Source organism: Phoca vitulina, unplaced genomic scaffold (genome assembly GCF_004348235.1).
Source record: "Phoca vitulina isolate PV1807 unplaced genomic scaffold, GSC_HSeal_1.0 scaffold73, whole genome shotgun sequence".
Taxonomy (NCBI): Eukaryota; Metazoa; Chordata; class Mammalia; order Carnivora; family Phocidae; genus Phoca; species Phoca vitulina.
The window spans coordinates 4,502,346-4,520,113 of record NW_022589776.1 but is presented as its reverse complement, the minus strand read 5'-3'; the positions used below and the strand labels follow the sequence as shown (position 1 = coordinate 4,520,113).

Below are 17,768 nucleotides of genomic sequence, written 5' to 3'. Positions count from 1 at the left end.
GGTTTCTTCACTCTTTTGTCCTATCATCTCCAACTGATGTTTTCTATCTTTGTATATTTATATAATTTTATCACCATGTAATACAAATCACAGAATATAAAACGTTTAAAGGGTGCACAATCCCCCTCCTATTCCTGACCCCAACCACCCAAGTTCCTCCATTTGATTTTCTGTATTTGTATCATTGCAGAGATATTCTATGCATATGCATACATATACATATGAAACTATTTCCACATACAAATTATAAGATACCATAATTTTATTTTGTACTTTGGTCTGTTGCTGTTTGCTTGCTTGTCTTTATTTCACTTCACAGTGTTTTCTCAGGGTTCTGTTCATTTTATGTTATCTGGAGTATTGCATCCTATTGATTGCGTAGTATTTCTTTGCATGTATGAACCCTCATTTACTTAACCAGACCCATACTGATGGATATTTAGGTTATTAACAGTCTTTTGCTCCAACAAACAGTGCTATGCATAAATCATTTCATTCATGGGCAACTATATCTGTAGAATAAATTCATGATAGTAGAACTGAGAATACCCATCTCAATGATTCCTTAATGTTCTGTAATTCAGACATGAGATGAATTCAAACTGGCAACCTTCCTTAATCTCTATAAAATTGCAACAGCTTCTGGTACCTGGGTCATATGCCTTCCTAGATTGTGAAATCCTTGAGAATAGGGACTGTCTCCCACTCATATATCTTATCTCAGTGACTTAGAGATGATGTTCTTCAAGCATTTGTCAACCACTAAATATGATGTTGGAGCTCCAGGATTCCTGACTACCTTCTAGCCTGTGAATGTCATTCATCCCATAAGAAAAGATATGCTTATGTCATTAATTGAACTACTACTTATTGATCAAAACCGGAGGAGAATTTCAAATGTGTTTCAGGCCCTAAATTTTGTGGGCTGGTTTGTGATGGTGAGGTGAAAGAGGGGAGTGAAACAGGAAGAAAAGCAATGAGAAGGGCTAGCTACTGGTGAGATTAGTTAAATTAATTCAACAAGGAGGTCATCAGCCTGAGGTGGCTCTGATCCATGGTGGCCTACTTAGGCAACCCAACATCTAAGCCTGTGAATGCTTCAAGGTTACGAAACTGAAACTATGGACAACCAATCACAAAGAGCCAACTAGGCTTTACGCTATAGCCAATCAATAGTATCCTTACTTTCCTTCTGTCTTTTGCTCTACCATAGAGTCTCTCCTGAGCTCCTCTTGGTGGAGCACTCCTAACCACTTCTGGTTTGATGCTGCCTGACTTAAAGAGAGGTTTGTTCCAATAGGCTCTTAAAAATTGTAATAAGCCTCAATTTATCTTTTAAGAATTCACTATGATTTTCTTATTTTCTGGAATATTTTTGACAAATTAGGATAGTATATATTACATTTGAAAAGCTATAGGAAATAACTGAAAGAACCACCTTATATCCTCTGTCCAGCTTTATCAAATCTTAACAATTTGATGTATCTGCTTCCAGAATTTAAGTCACTAGAGATTCAATTAACGTCCCTTATACGTACCCCTCCAACCTCATTCTCCTTCCTTCCTCCCTATTGGTAGGCAACAACTATTCTGAATTTTTAAATCATTATTCCTATACACTTTTATATGATTATAACTATTGGTATCATACTATTAGCAAGACACTTTGCAGGTGAATTGATTGTGAACAAAGATTTGTTTTGAACTTTCCAAAAGGAAAGCATTCATGAGAAAACCAGTTTAAAGATTTCCTCTTGGTTGGGCCATTTTAAAATTTTTAAAAAGTACAAGGGAAAAAGGGAAGAACAAAAGGAAGGTGGAAGGGGGAAAGAGACAGAGAGAGAGAGAGAGAAGGAAGGGAGGGAGGAAGGGAGGGCATAAGGGAACTGAAGGCTATTGCTTGGTTAAATGTCTCCCTAAAGGTCACAAGACTGATGGTTAGTCAACACTAAGGTCTAACACAGAATTGCTCAATTGTTTTTTTAATCAGGAATAGTTACTTGACAGAATGGGCTGCTAATCACAACAGACCACAAAGTTCTGCAGCTGCCCAGGTTTGTGACAATTTCCTTATTACTACATATGTATGCAACCCTAAATACAATACAGCATTGTTTTTGCATATTTATTTGGACAGTCTCACATTATGCTGCAGCTTGCTTTTCAGTTCTTCTTCCCCCATCCTCCAAGATGGTCTTGGACTCAATGCCTTGAGACTTATTCAAACCAAAAGCAGACACTTCCATACTTGAAACTGATGAAAAAGAAGGTTTTTTCATGACTCATGTCTGAGGGATTTGTTCTCCCACTGATGTCTGTGTGGCAAGTGTCACTGGAGCTGTTACACAACTGTGCCCATCAAGAGGACACTCTGAAGGATGAGGGCGAGGATGAGGAGATGAGAAAACAGACGGGAGGGTGAAACCAGCTAGTCAGACACTATGACTCCTGGGGGGCACTGTCTTCTTTTTCTCTTCCTGCTTCTCTCTTCCTCTTAAAACATTTTGTTTTTGCTTAAGGAATTATTAATCCTTTGGGGACCAATTTGGGAAAACAAAGTCAGAAATTACAAGACTTGTTTTGACTGAGCAATTCTAGTGAAGAGCTGGGGAGTCGAGGGAGGGATTCCCTGCAGTGTTGAGCATCTTTACAAACCTCACATGTGGAGCCACAGGAAAATCTCATTAGTTTGGACTTCACTAATTCCTAATTGTGATATACTAAAAAAAGAAAAGAGAAGCATTGTTCGGTCTGTGAAAAATGAAGTTATGAAGCAAACTAATAGAGGAAATGAGATGTTATGATGGATGCTTTTGTACTTCAGAAGGGAACACTTTCAAGTATAATTTAGAAAAACTCATTTACATGCAAACAATTGCCACATTATGTATTAAAAAAATCATCTCCCCATGAAATCAGATTCTTGAAGGACCACTTCTTTCCAACATAAGTCAAATGTTAATTTTCCCATTTTAAGTGGTAAATCTCAAAATATAATAAAACACCCTCTCAACACAGTGGTTAAGGACAGTCATAAAAATTCAACCTTACATAGGCCTTTGGAAAAATTGAAAGGTTTGCCTTGGGAAAGAGCTCTGTGGAGGCAGGAGCTACTCTCTTCTATAGGCTCTGGTTTCACATGGCAACCCCGTTCTGAACAAGGTCCGAAATGAGTCATATGCTGAGGAGATCTAGGGATGAAAATAAGACATCATTCCTACCCTCAAGAATCTTCCAGTTTAGAGGTAGAATGACAGAAAAGAAGAAAAAGGAAGAAAAGAATGAAGATGAGGAAATACAGGGATGAGAAAAGCACAAAGTGCTCCCAGCAAAATTTGGAAGGAGAGCTCCTCCCACAACCTCAGCTCGGGCTCCCCAGACCATTGGGTGTCTAGGCACTGCCAGAGAGGTGTGGGAGGCTGTGGAGCAAAAGCTCTTGTTTCTGGGTGTGAGCAATGGTACTGACTGGGCACTTGGCTGTCTCCTGTATCCCAACTGCCAGATTCCACTGCTCAGTCACCTTGACTGGCAGGCCTTTATTTGACTGCCAAGAAGCCCTTTTGTTTGGTGTCCTCTCTTTCTGCCAGGTATTTCTCTGCAAATGTCATCACCGTAGAAAGGTCTAGATCTCTGTGTATAGCAGGTGAAGGAGGAAGACACCATTATAAAAACAAAAGGCCCAGCAAGTCCCATCTGAGCATTCAAATCCTTACCTCTTGTCTCCCACAGCCAGCAGGCCCTTGAGTCATTAGAAATAATAGTCATTTTCATCTGTACGCTTAGTCTCGCAACCGAAGCTGTTAGAAGTTGCTTCTTTAGTCAGTGTTCAAATAGGAAACACTGAATGGCCATTAATTCCCTTCCCAGCCCCATTTATAAAAGGGACAGAAAAAAGAAACAAATGAACTACATGTTTCTGTCTACACACACGGGTGCACACCAATAAGCAAAGTATACAACTTAGAGAATGATGCTTTCTCTTTCATAGAGATAACTGGTGATACCTGCTCAGAGAGGAAGGAAACTTTCAAAGGTAAGATTTGTACTGAATCAACTGAAATTTCATTTTTACTCACTTCAGAACTATATGCTAAAAACTGTGTAAGACATTTCCGAAGTGTTACTTTTGATTTTTACAACAGCACTGCAAGATAGATATTATCCTCACCCTTTGCTGATGAATAGACAGAGGCCACCGAAGGGTAAGTATTTGAACCCTCACTCTTCTTTATGCCAGTTGCTACTTCGAGTTGTTTTACATCAAAACCCAAGGTTACCTAGGTCCTCAGAAATTCTTCCTTTAATGGAAAGTATATTATTCTAGAAGTCAGGTATCATTTGCAGGAATAAAAACCAGCAGAACCCCCAGAGGAAGGCAAATCAACTTTGTGGGGATCTCAAAAGTATACTTGAATGTTCTTTAAAAACAATCTCTTTCACAATAAGGAAAAGTAGAATTATAGAAAACTGTCTCTCTAAATTATTTTTGTTAGAGAAGGAAGGAAGCAAGGAAGGAAGGAAAGAATAAGGAAGGAAAAAAGAGAAGTGTAGGAATGAGGGCGTTCTTATAATTGAGAGGAGTGGCTTCTTTTCTATTTGATGAGCAAACTAATCCCAATACACACTGCAGGGGAAAGAAACAACTATGGCAAATGGGGTGATTCAGGGGAGATCACATTGGACTTGGGATCAGACAAGTTGATTGCACTTCTTTCTCCACTTCTTGTTAGCTGTGCAAGCTTGGACAGATCATCCAACATCAACTTTATTGGTAAAAATAAGGATAATAAAATCCTGCTTTCCTAGTTTATTGGTTTCTGATAAGATTAAAATGAAATTATAAATATAGAAAAATATATGTATTTTTATATATACAACTTTGAAAACAATAAAGTGTTATCCAACTGTAAGATATCATTTTTATTACAAAGAATGAAGTCACTGGAAGCAGACTAGAGAAAATGATGCAACTGAATTCATTTGCTCTGTAGTCTTGCCAGATATAAAGGTATTTGAAGTATGGGAGATAGGGATTTGCACGAAATAAGGAGATCACCATTTACTAAACAAAGGAGCCAGGCTCCAAGTATACATGCTTGTACTTAAAATATTTATGTTGCCAGTATTTTATTTTGTAATAGCAGTGTCTCTCAAAACATTACCACGGAATGACTGGGTGTGCTTCATGGCATCGCCAGCCTCTCTGAAGGGTAGAACCCAGCTCTGTCCCTCTTACAAACTGCCCAAGTGATTCTTAAGGACACCAAAATTTAAGATTGAGTATATATATGGAACAACCCCCAAGATAAATCAATGTAAGTTATAAGGATTTTACTCGATGAAGAGATTCATTTAACACAACTGCTTTGGTTTATAAGGCATTTCCTCTTATTTATGAGGACAAGGTTAGATTTCCTGCTGCTCACGAGCTACTGGGTGCCACAAAATAGTAGACATCATGAAATCATCTATGGCTGGTGTGTAATCTTATCTCTGAGAACCTGGGAACACAAGAATAAGCTCATCACCATTCCCATTGCTTCCATTGACTTCTTTCTCTTGTTGTCTGTTATAATAAAGTTTTGATTTCCTAAAAACAAAGCATCCCATGGGGTGCCTGGGTGGCTCATTCGTTAAGCATCTGCCTTCGGCTCAGGTCATGATCCCAGGATCCTGGGATCGAGCCCCGCATCGGGCTCCCCGCTCAGCGGGAAGCCTGCTTCTCCCTCTCCCACTCCCTCTGCTTGTGTTCCCTCTCTCGCTGTGTCTCTCTCTGTCAAATAAATAAATAAAATCTTTAAAAAAACAAAGCATCCCATGTAAGCTTTTTTGTAAGCAATGCTTCTTTATTTCATTATATCTATGAAATTGTTGAGAGATTCACAGATGACAGCTTCTTTGGACGCTCTATGATAATTCATGTTAACTACTGGATTAACACTGGGTTTTCTTTTGGCATAAAGAATCTTGATTTGGGTTATGTTATCAATTATGTATTCAACTTTTAAAATTCTGACCTTTGGATGTTTTCTCAAGAACAATTACTCTTGCAAAGTAAGGATGAGGCTCATTTTTTAGTTATCTCAATTCTTCCTCCACATTATGAGAAGGAGCTAATTACTTCACTTTGTTTTCACACAGAAATAGGACCCAAGTCTATTTAGTGCCTCTAAAAATATGCAAATTATGATCAGTCTAGCGGTACCCCCAAATCACAAAGAAGGGCAATATCATTGCAGATGGGAAGAGCAGGCAGAGGTGAGGAAAGCAACCTGTCTCCAGTAAGAATGGCAACTAATCAAGAAAGATTGTTCCTCATCAAGCACAGAGTTAATTTCTATCCATGTTTCTCATCTGATACTCACGTTAACCTTATGAAATGGGTAGTATGTCTATCTTACAGATGAGGAAATGGAGGCACAGAACAGTAAAATTGCCTAAAATTATGCACCTGATGGATAATAGAGATTATGAGTGAAAACTCAGGTTTTTTAAAAATACATTTTTGATTCTAAGGTCTACAACATTTCTGTGATGCTATTGTCCTCAAAATCATGCCTGGATAACCTGTTTCAAAACCTGGATTGACTGACTAGACCATGGTCATGACACACGCAATGATACAAACAACAACACTTGATGTTTGGCTTAAGGAGAAAAAAGTGCTCTGCATTTTTTCTCTGGGGTGGGCAACTTGAAAATGACAAGGACGTGATTACACAGTTGCACAGAGCAGCCAAAATGGCCCAGTTTGACGAGGAAATGGACATTTCCTTCCAAAGTAGAAAATGGTGCTACAATTTCTTTGCTCACTCAACCAATGTTTATAAGACACCTACGAGGTTCCTAGCACTGGAAAAGTCACTAGGAATATAAATGTAAAGTAAATGCTATGGAATAAGGGTAAATAAATAATAATGACTCCCCTGAAGGACAGTTCAGAAAAAGGAGGCTTTCAAAAAATAGAGGATATTGTTTTCTAGTTTGGAAACAGTCATGCCTCTGTCGTTGGTACCCCTGCTATCTTCATGGAGACAACTGAACTGCTCTTCTTTGAATGTTCCACTTGGAAAGCAGAAGTGGGAGACCCCAATCACTGGAAGGCCTGCACTCTGGCCTCCCAAACCCTACATCCACCGACTGGCAGCCTTTACAGGGAAGTGGGTGGAGAAGAGTTCCTTAAGCAGTTTATCTCTCAAGAGGAAGAAAAGGGTCTGAAATATCCTAAGCATTTCCCCCTTCAGCTACTAATGGAGAAAGAGAAGTCTTTTGTCAGGGGAAGCTGAATTTAAGGGACTGAAGGAAAATCTAGACCATCTGGCACTCCATGAAACAGGAGGCAGAAGCTCTTCCAGAGCTCTTCCTCCGGGCTCTGTAATTCCAGCTAGACCTTCACAGCAGACTATGGGAAGTGGGACAGAAAGTCTAGAAAGGCCAGGGATGGGAGAACCAGGCAAGGTGTTTCTCTGGCTTTCTCCTTCCCACCCAAATCCAGTCTTCACACTGCCCTCAGGCTCCTGGTTTGCTCCACTCTGCTCAGTGTCCTCCTTAGGTTCTACATCCTAGGAGGGGCGTGGCCTGCCCTGCGGGATCTCACCCACCTGCCTCTCCCCTATCTCATCCTTCTAGTACCCATCTTCCCTCTCCCTTACCACCATACATACCATGGTTTCAGCCACAGAGAACGTCTTACCATTCCTAACCCTCTAGAACATTCCTCGTGATCATAGTCTATGACCCAGAGGAAAAGCCTCCTGGTCATTTGATTCTTCTTGAAGCTCCTGAGCAGAAGAATTAGTTGCTTCCTCCTGGGTGTTCCCACAGCACTTCTACCACAACCAACCCACTTCCCGTGTTGCTTTATTATAAATGTTTTCATGGCCAGATTATAAGTCTCATAAAAAGAAGGACTATCATTTTCTCATCTCCATATTCCCAGCACTTAGCCCAGTTCCGGGGCACATAGTAAGTCCCAACAAATGTTTGTTCAATGAATAACTGACTGAATTAATAGGGGTATGCTACTCCCCATCCCCCTCTCCTGAATTGTACTTGGAGTAGTTTTTCTGATCCTCCTGCTTTGACACAAATCCCTGCTGATAATACAGCACAATTAGCCTGTGAGGAAAAAGAAGCAATCTGAGGATGGTTTCCAAATGAAATGTGGAACATCTCTAGACTCCATCTCTTGGTGAATCTATGAGAACAGCCTTCCAAGGATTTTCTTTGTTAGAGAGTCTAATGAAGCAACCAAGCTCCCAGGCTCTGTGTTATCCCCACCCTTCCCACTCTAAGGAGAAATAACTAATTTAGCACAAGATCTTCTCCATCTAGATCTTGTATAGCCTTCTCTTCCTCATTTTCATTTATTTACCTCTCAAATATTTATTGAGCAATTTCTGCCTACTAGGCACTGTTCTAGGATCAGGGGATATAGTAGTGAATGGAACAGACAATATTCCCCCTGGGGGCTTTTAATTCTAGCAGCAGAAAAGGATACTAAATAAGATAAATAAGTAAAATATATAATATGCCTGGTAATGGTAAGTCCTAAGGAGAAAAAATAAAAATGGGAAAGGGGGACAGAAAGTTTTAGGGGAGTTAATATTTTAGATAAAAAGTCAAAGAGGGGGGCGCCTGGGTGGCTCAGATGGTTAAGCGTCTGCCTTCGGCTCAGGTCATGATCCCAGGGTTCTGGGATCGAGTCCCGCATCGGGCTCCCTGCTAGGCGGGGAGCCTGCTTCTCCCTCTGCCTCTGCCTCTCTCTCTCTCTCTGACTTTCATGAATAAATAAATAAAAAATTAAAAAAAAAAAAAGTCAAAGAGGGCCCTGATATTTGAGTAAAATTCTAAAGAAAGCCAAGAAGCAAGACATGAGGAAACCTGGGAGAAGAGCATTCTAGGCAGAGGGAACCACAGAGCAAAGGTACTGTGGTGGGAGTGTTGCTGGCATGTCTAAGAATCAGCCAAGAAGCCATTGTGACAAGATTAGAGTGAGCCAAGGAAAGCATATAAGGGATGAAGTCAGAAAGGTAAACATGATCACTGGAGGAAAGGAGGCCATGGAACTGAGAATCCAGGTTTTGGAAGTGTCAAGTGTGTGGAAATTGAAATCAATGAGTCCTGTGGGAGTATCAGCAAATGCGACCATGACCCAGGAGCTAAAGTGTTTAAGAAATAAGGGGAGGGGGTGACCTGAAGGTAAGAAGATGACAGAAGATGAAGTTGGTTTTGTTGGCATTAGATTCAAATGTGGGGGACTCCAGGGAGGAGACAGGGGGAATAGTTTGGAAGTGTCACTGAGGAGACAGGAGGGCAGGTGCCCCTCTCCTGGGCCCAGGGGAGAGAGAAAGCAGGGAGAGGAGTCCTCAGGGTTTCAACCGAGAATGTGAACAAAAGGAGAGCCCAGAGAAGAGGCTGTCAGTGTAGTGGGTCTTGCCCACAACTGACTGGATTCCATGGGGCCCGGGGAGAAGATCTCAGGGTTCAGAAAGGGTGGGCAGGAAAGGCAGCTCTCTCTTACTCCCTTTGGTCATTCTTTCCCTGTTTTCAGTTCTATCTTCATCTTTTCCAAACCATCTTTCCCTCTCCAACCTTCTTTCAACTTTCTTCATTTCTTTGGCTTCTTCTAAGTTTTCCTGTCCTATTTTTCATTAGTAGTAATCTTCTCTTCCCATTTCCTTTCTGAATTACCATTCTTTATGTCTCCAAGTTCTCCTTCTAGATTATCTTTTAAACTGTCCTTTGGATAGGGGCCATTTTTTTCTCAAGTTTCCTCTTTTCTCTTCCTGATTTTTAGTTTTTCTCTCTAGGAATGATCCATGTGGTTGTTTGCTTTAAGGATGCTTTGAAAGCCTCGGAAATTACTCCAGGGAATATGCTGTCAGTTCAGAATTTCCCCCCAGTAGTCTTACATCCTTGGCACATAAAAAATGTCCCTTTCCTCACCTGGACTTTGACAGGTTCCATCCAGTGCTCCAGAGTGTCAGCAGTGATGTTCTCAGGCAGAATTACAGGATCACTAGGGGGAATTACGCACGATGGGGAACACACTGCACCTGGAGGAACAGAAATTTATAGCAGAGACTTGAACTTCTTAGATCGCTGTCTTTTTCATTCTGGAATCAATAGCTTTGATTTTTTAAGAGCAATTACTTTCTATGTTATGGGTCACCACATTATCATGGTTATAGGCAGGGCTGATATTCATCTACTATGCACCTGTAGGGATACTTCTACACTAATTGCTAAAGAGCCACTGCCCCAAGTTATCTCCCCTTGACAAAATGCCCACTCTTCTTTCTGGTCCAGTATAGCCCCTTCTCTGGAATCTCTGAATCCCTGCATGATCCAGCCATTAAAAGTTTAACTCCTGGCCCTGTAGACCCCAACACCCCACTCTAGGACTCTGGCCAGCCAAAGACTAAGCTGATGGGCTGATGCCTTTTAAGTACATTTAATATCATTCCTGCTTATATGATCTCTGGAAGGCTTATAATTATAGTAGCCACTACCTAAGAAATTTACTAGCTGGGGAAAAAAATGGCCGAGAAATTATGAAGGCAGATTTATAATGTCTGTTGCTCCAGTGAAGATCATTATGCTGTCAGCCAAAAAACCTATGTGATTAAAAGAGGAAGCAACAGGAAATTAGAAGCAGAGACTCTGATCATATGTTAGCCTCCTGAAGGAAAATCTTGCTCTGTTCCCTTGTATGTGGGGCCTAAGTGTCTTCTAAAACTCTATTCAAAGATGACACACTCCCAGGGTTCTCTGTTTCCTCATCTATAGATTTGTTCATCTCCAAGCTTCTTTTTAGCTCTCACTGTCTCTATGTCTACGTTTTCTGCAAACTTGTGAAATAACTCAAAATGCTAAATGACTCTTAAGAGCTCTATATATGTGAGTGCATGACATTTTAATACAGAAATTAGAGAGTGGGGAGATGAGACTTCACTCATGAAACACCATTCAAAAGGCCCAGTCTGAGCACCCCACTACTCCATGCCTGACCATGAGATATCTTGGGGCAAAGAGCAACCTAAAGATGGTAGAGAACCATCTCTGAAACTAATGAGCTTTCTCATTCACTCAAAGTATGCCCACTGGCATGATACAGTTACAGTGACATAAAATTACTCCTTGCTTGGGGCACCTGGGTGTCTCAGTTGGCTAAACATCCAACTCTTGGTTTTGGCTCCAGTCATGATCTCGGGGTCATGAGATCAAGCCCCATGCTGGGCTCTGTGCTCGGTGCAGAGTCTGCTTGAGATTCTCTGCCTCTCCCTTTCGCTCTGCCCCTCCCTCTGCTCATGTGTGCCCTCTCTCTCTTTCTCTCTAAAATAAATAAATAAATAAATAAATAAATAAATAAATAAATAAATAAAATCGTAAAAAAAAAAATATTACTCCTTGCTTATGCAGTTCAGAACTCAGGGTTAATCTTACAAGGTTTTCCACAAAAAAGCATCTCTTTTCTATGATGCTTAGGTCCAGACAGGGCAAAATTGAATCAACATCACTATAAATCAGCTCTGACCAAAGAGACCCTTAGTTGCCATTACTTGATTAAGAATTTGCATATAGGTTCTGGAGCCTGGTCTTCTCATTCTGGAGAAAGAATGGCTGAAAAGCAATGCAAGCAAATGCAATCTCAAATCATCCCTTTCAGGAATTCTCTGCTCCAGTAACAACTGCAGAAAGAATGGAGAAGGGGCAAGCACATGCATAGTGTATGGCTACACATTTCTACCTTTCCTCTTGAACTACAACTCAACTCCTGCTACAAATAAATCCACTTTCTGCCTGCAGCGCGTGGGTAACATGACCAGATCCTCCGCAAATAGCTCAGCAGCCACACCAATGTTACACGCATGTGGAAGGGTAAAAAGGAGTTTGCCATAAATTTTATTTTTACTGAACCAGCTAAAAGTCAACTTGCATTTCCATCTACTCCTCAGGGAGAACAATGGATCTGACTCAAACTCCAGCCAGGCTTAATAAAAGGATTACTTGGGAGCAGAATTCACCATCTCCTCCCAAACTTACCAATTCCGTATCCCTGTTCACACTTGTACTCCACAAAATTCAGCTCTGAGGGGGGTGGTGGGCACTCCCCTTGCAGGTTCTCACACAACTTGAACTCCTCAGTCCACAGTCCCTCCTTAGTGCAGAGGATGGGACGCTAAAATATCAAAAGTAAACATTTCCATTCTTGTTTTGTTAACTTCATTTAGACCAGGGAAAAAAGTGGTCTGATGAAATGGTAGTGTTCTCCAACTTTTAGAACCTGGACTAAAGATACTATTGAAATAATAAACCATGTTGTTACTGACCAGAAAATAAAAATAAAAAATAAGAAAAGTCAAGACAATTTTTTGCTGTTTGGATGTGAAGAAACCATGGACAATTTTGTCATTAATGAAATTTATTAACAATGTGTTTTCCTCTGTATATAAGGATTCAGTGAGCTGTTAACTGTAGCCCACATATTCGGAGATATTTTTGGAATTTTTTTCACAGATGGTGTTGTTTTGCATGGATTCATCCATACTATCACACAAACGCTGCTTGTAGCAAATGTCAGATTTTTTTTCAAGAGGAGTGTGATCCAGTGAAACCAATTCATAATTTTTCCAAAGGTATTTTTGCCTTTCTGCTTGAATGGACACATTATAGTTTCTTTTGATCTCACCAAAGTTTTATTTCCTTTCTCCATATGTATGCTGGTTTGTGTGACTCTTGGCTCCATACCCCCAATAATCACAAAGTATACTATATGCAGATCACAGAGAAAATAGCACTAACTCACAAAACCCAAGAAAGCAAGATTTTAGAATTGTAGATAAAACTCTCCCTTCATCCAGGGCCAACTCCTTGAGGCCTTAAACAATCAGTGCAAACGGATGTGTTTGATTTCTCAGGAGTCTCATTTCATGGCATATTCTTTTCACATCTGTCCAGCAGTGCTTACCTTGGAGTGCTGGACACTGAGACAGACATGTGCCAGGAGAGCAGTCAAGGTCATTGATCTCTGCCTAGGAAGTCTGCTTAACTTCCTGTCTCGTGTGTGTATGTGTGTGGTACTTGAAAAGAGTCAAACTAAAACTGATTTTCATCACATAACCACGATAAGACTGTGGTTTTCATTTGAGACCTCTTGTGCCAAAATCCTAGGAAGAATGGTAGTCAGATAGTGCTTTCAGCTTTGCCTTTGCTGAGAAATTTGTGTTTCTGTTCAGAACTCTGTTCTATTGAAAAATATGATACCAGCTTTCAGAGCCAGGTTAGGTCAGTGGCCATACATGGGAGGAAATCACATTGCCAAAGCAAAAGCCCAGCATTTTTTGGAATTTACCCAGGTACCCAAACTGTCAGGTTTTTCCTTTTATCCAAGAGGAAGTTCTAAATTCAGGAGAAACTATTCCAAAAACGTGGTTATCTTCTGAATTTTCTATCGAATAATATCAACACTGCTGCTTAGAATCCCAACTTAGTAAGGCCCTGCCTATTGGGATTCACTTAGATCATTTCTAGTCAACATTCTTGGATTGGTCATCAAGATTAGAGCAGAGCCTGATCCAAAACCAAGTCATCTTACCCTTCCACTTTCCTGGTTACAGTTGAGCATACACTGGCTGTTGAGTTCAAAGCCATTGGTACATTCATACATGCCTTCAAAGACAGGAGAAGGGGGCTCACACACCACTGGGATGCAGCTGCCTTGCTCCCAGATTCCACCCTCCAGGCACTGTATCTTCAGGAAATTGCTGATGAGACATGAAACAAAATAGCCCATTAGACTCCCTCAAGGAGGTCATGGTAGAAGCCTGGGTTCTCAGTAATATGGGATAAGGATTAGCAAATAGGCAGGAGCAGTTGGTTCTTGTTAACTAAAGGTCCTACCTCACCAGTCTAATTTCTAAGTCATGGAAGTAAAAATAGTAGTGGACACTTAGCAGTGATAACAACAGCTATTGTATCGTATAGGCATACCTTGGAGATATTGCAGGTTCAGTTCCAGACCACTACAATGGGAGATCTCGCAATAAAGCGAGTCAAATGAATTTTTTGGTCTCCAGTGCATATAAAACTTATGTTTAAACTATACTGTAGTCTATTAAGTGTGCAATAGCATTATGTCTGAAACAAACAATGAAAGCTTAATCATGTCTAGATTTTGATTTAAAGCAAGAGACACGTGACTCTTTTACTCAAACACTTAGAGAACATTGTAGTATTATTAATTGGCCTAATTCCAGTTTTGTTGTTTCTTGGGGAATATAGAGGCCCAAGGAGAGGGAGAGGGATGGGGGAACAGCCAGTCAGTGAAGCAGTCAGAATACACACAACGTTTATCGATTAAGTTTGCTCTCATATGGATATGGTTCATGGTGCCCCAAAACAATTACAATAATAACATCAAAGATCGCTGATCACAAATTACCATAACAAATACAATAATAATGAAAAAGTCTGAGATATTGCGAGAATTACCAAAACATGACACAGAGACATGAGGTGAGTAAGTGCTGTTGGAAAAACAATACCGACAGACTTGCTCAGTGCAGGATTGCCACAGACCTTTGATTTGTAAAAAAAAAAAAAAAAAAACCCAAAACTGCAATATCTTCAAAGCACAATAAAGCAAAACATAATAAAACAAGGTATGCCTGTAATATTTGATATAAATCTCTCAAGAGAGCTTGATAAATATCAGTGCAGGGTCTAGATTGTTTACAGCTGGGTTTTATTTAAGCTTTTCATCTCGGAGAAGCCTCACACCTAAGTGCACTGGGAAATGCCAGGTGGGATGAAGGAAAGAAAAAAGTTATCACACACTCAGGGGACTACCCGGAAGTGATGTGGGGATCATCAATGTTCATATGGTAATATAATTGATGAAGTTGCCAATATATCTTAGTTCTCCAGAGAGGGGAGAAGATGCAGCATATAGATTTTCTTTTAAAACAGAAACTCTTAGCCTGAACTTCAGAAGGGCAAGGACCTTTCTAGAGATTACTATGGCCATTTTGTTTGTTCACAAGTCCATCTTTTCCTTGGAAAGCACTCATAGGTTCTCAAAGTAGGCATGACTCAACACTGTCCTGAAGGAATTGCTCTTCCTTCTCATGCACGAACATGGCCTCCAACCAGAGAAACTACTTTGAGGTAGACAGAAGTAGACAGTGAGGTAGACTCACTGCCAATTTGAAGGTGCTTTCCATGTTGCTGTTTTAATGCATCCACTTCTGATTCAGAGCAATCCTGGTTACGAGCTTTGATTCTGAAACAGAAGTAATTCCGTGGCCATGGACTCAACCATATGGTGGCCTTAAATTATTATTTTCCAGGGCCATGATGCTCTTTTTAAATTTAAATATGCCCACAACTTTTAATGACTGTCACATTATTATACAAGGCCTCCTGTGTACTTCTCCAGTATTCTAACGTTACACTAGCAAAATATTTATCAATTGTTTTATAAACGTGCACATGTCTCTCTTTTCCACTAAGGTGAAAACTTCCTGAAGGCTAGGATTGTGTCTTATTCTTGTTTTTAATTCCTCATAATAATTCCTAAATAATATCTGGCTTACATTAGGCATTAGTTAAGTATCTTTCAGGTTGAATAATTTAACTAAAATTCACAGTGTGTTAGGCATATTGCAGAGCACATTACACATGGTAACAAACTGGTATTTCCTGATGAAATAGTATTATTATTCCTCTTTCAAAGATAAAGAAATATACTCAGAAATATGAAACAATTTGCCCTAGATCCTATAGCACAGAATGCATTTATTTGATTTCAAATAATTTAAATAGGGGCACCTGGGTGGCTCAGTCAGTAAAGCACCTCCCTTTGGCTGAGGTCATGATCTCAGAGTCTGGGATCAAGCCCTGTGTTGGGTTCCCTGCTCAGCAGGGAGTCTGCTTCTCCCTCTCCTGCTCCCCCTGCTTGTGCTCTCTCTCTCTCAAATAAATAAATATTTTTAAATCAAATAATTTAAATAAATTTTAATAGTTTAACATAATTTGAACAGTCTCCATTTAGAAATAAGTGAAGGAATGTTTGTTAGTTTTTTATTGAGGCAAAATTATTATATAACATTAGTTTCAGATATGCAACATGATAATTTGATATTTATATACACTACAAAGTGATCACCACAATAAGTCTAGTTACCATTTTTCAGCACACAACTGACCTCCTTCACCCATTTCATCTATTCCCACCTCCTTTCCCCTCTGATAACCATCCACCTATTCTCTGTATCCATGAGTTTTGTTTTATTTGTTCATTTGTTCTGGGTTTTCTAATTCCATGTATAAGTAAAATATATGGCATTTGTCTTTCCCTGACTTACTTCGCTTAGCTTAATATCCTTAAGATCTATCCATGTTGTCACAAATGGCAAGATTCCCTTCTTTTAATGGCTGAGTAGTATTCCACCATGTATATACACTACATTTTCTTTATCCATTCATCCATTGATAGGCACTTGGTTGTTTCTATATCTTGGCTATTGTAAATAATGGTGCAATGAACACAGGAGTGCATATATCCTTTCAAATTAGTGTTTTTATTTTCATTTTTTTGGATAAATACCTAGAAATGGAATAACTGGATCATATTGTAGTTCTATTCTTGATTTTTTGAGGATCCTCCATACTGTTTTCCATGGTGACTACACTAATTTACATTCACAACAATATTTTCTCCACATCCTCTTCAACACTTGTTATTTCTTGTCTTTTTGATAATAGCCATTCTAACAGGTTTGAAAGGATATCTCCCTGTCGTTTGGATTTGCATTTACCTGATAATTAGTGATTTTGAACATCTTTTCATGTGTCTGTTGGCCACCTGTATGTCTTCTTTGGAAAAATGTCTATTTAGATCCTCTGCCCATTTTTTAATTTTTTTTTTTTTTTTTTGCTATTGAGTTGTTTCAGTTTTTTATATATTTTGGATAGTAACTCCTTATTTGTTATATGATGTGCAAACATTTTCTCCCATTCAGTAGGTTGCCTTTTCATTTTGTTGATGGTTTCCTTTGCTGTGAAGCTTTTTAGTTTAATGTAGTCCCACTTGTTTATTTTTGTTTTTGTTGCCTTCAATTTTGGAATTAAATCCAAAAATTCAATGCCAAGACCAATGCTGAAGAGTTCACCTTCTATGTTTTCTTCTAACAGTTTTGTTGTTTCAGGCCTTATATTCATGTCTTTGATCCATTGGGGGTCAATTTTTGTGTAGGGTGTAAGACAATGTAGGGTCTAGTTTCATTGTTTTACATGTGGCTGACCAGTTTTTCCCAACACCATTTATGGAAGAGACTGCCCTTTCCCCATTGAATATTCTTGGCTCCTTCGTTGTAAATTAACTGTCCATATATGTGTGGGTTTATTGCTGGACTCTCTATTCTATTTCATTGATCGACATGTCTGTTATAACAACACCATATTGTTTTGATTATTATAGCTTTGTAGTATAGTTTGAAATCAGGGAACATGATACCTCCAGCTTTGCTCTTCTTTCTCAAGATTACTTCAGCTATTCAGAGTCTTTTGGCCCCTACAAATTTTAGATCTGTTTGTTCTAGTTCTGTGAAAAACACCATTGGAATTTTAATAGGGATTGCAGTGAATCTGTAGATTGCTTTGGGTAGTATGGATATTTTAACAATATTAATTCTTCCAATCCAGAAGTATGGAATATCTTTCCATTTATTTTTGTCTTCTTCAATTCCTTTCATCAATGTCTT

The 17,768-nt window shown here is 39.5% G+C and overlaps 1 protein-coding gene across 1 annotated transcript in view; it reads right to left on the bottom strand.

The window, feature by feature from the left end:
• The window catches only part of PAPPA2 (pappalysin 2), a 283,912-nt gene that overhangs the window by 37,190 nt on the left and 228,954 nt on the right, over positions 1-17,768 (bottom strand). Inside the window, exons 17-19 of the mRNA XM_032393459.1 lie at positions 13,601-13,769; positions 12,049-12,184; positions 9,949-10,058 (exon numbers count right to left, since the gene is read on the bottom strand). Coding sequence (XP_032249350.1) covers positions 9,949-10,058; positions 12,049-12,184; positions 13,601-13,769 — 415 coding nt within the window. The remainder of the gene's footprint in view (positions 1-9,948; positions 10,059-12,048; positions 12,185-13,600; positions 13,770-17,768) is intronic.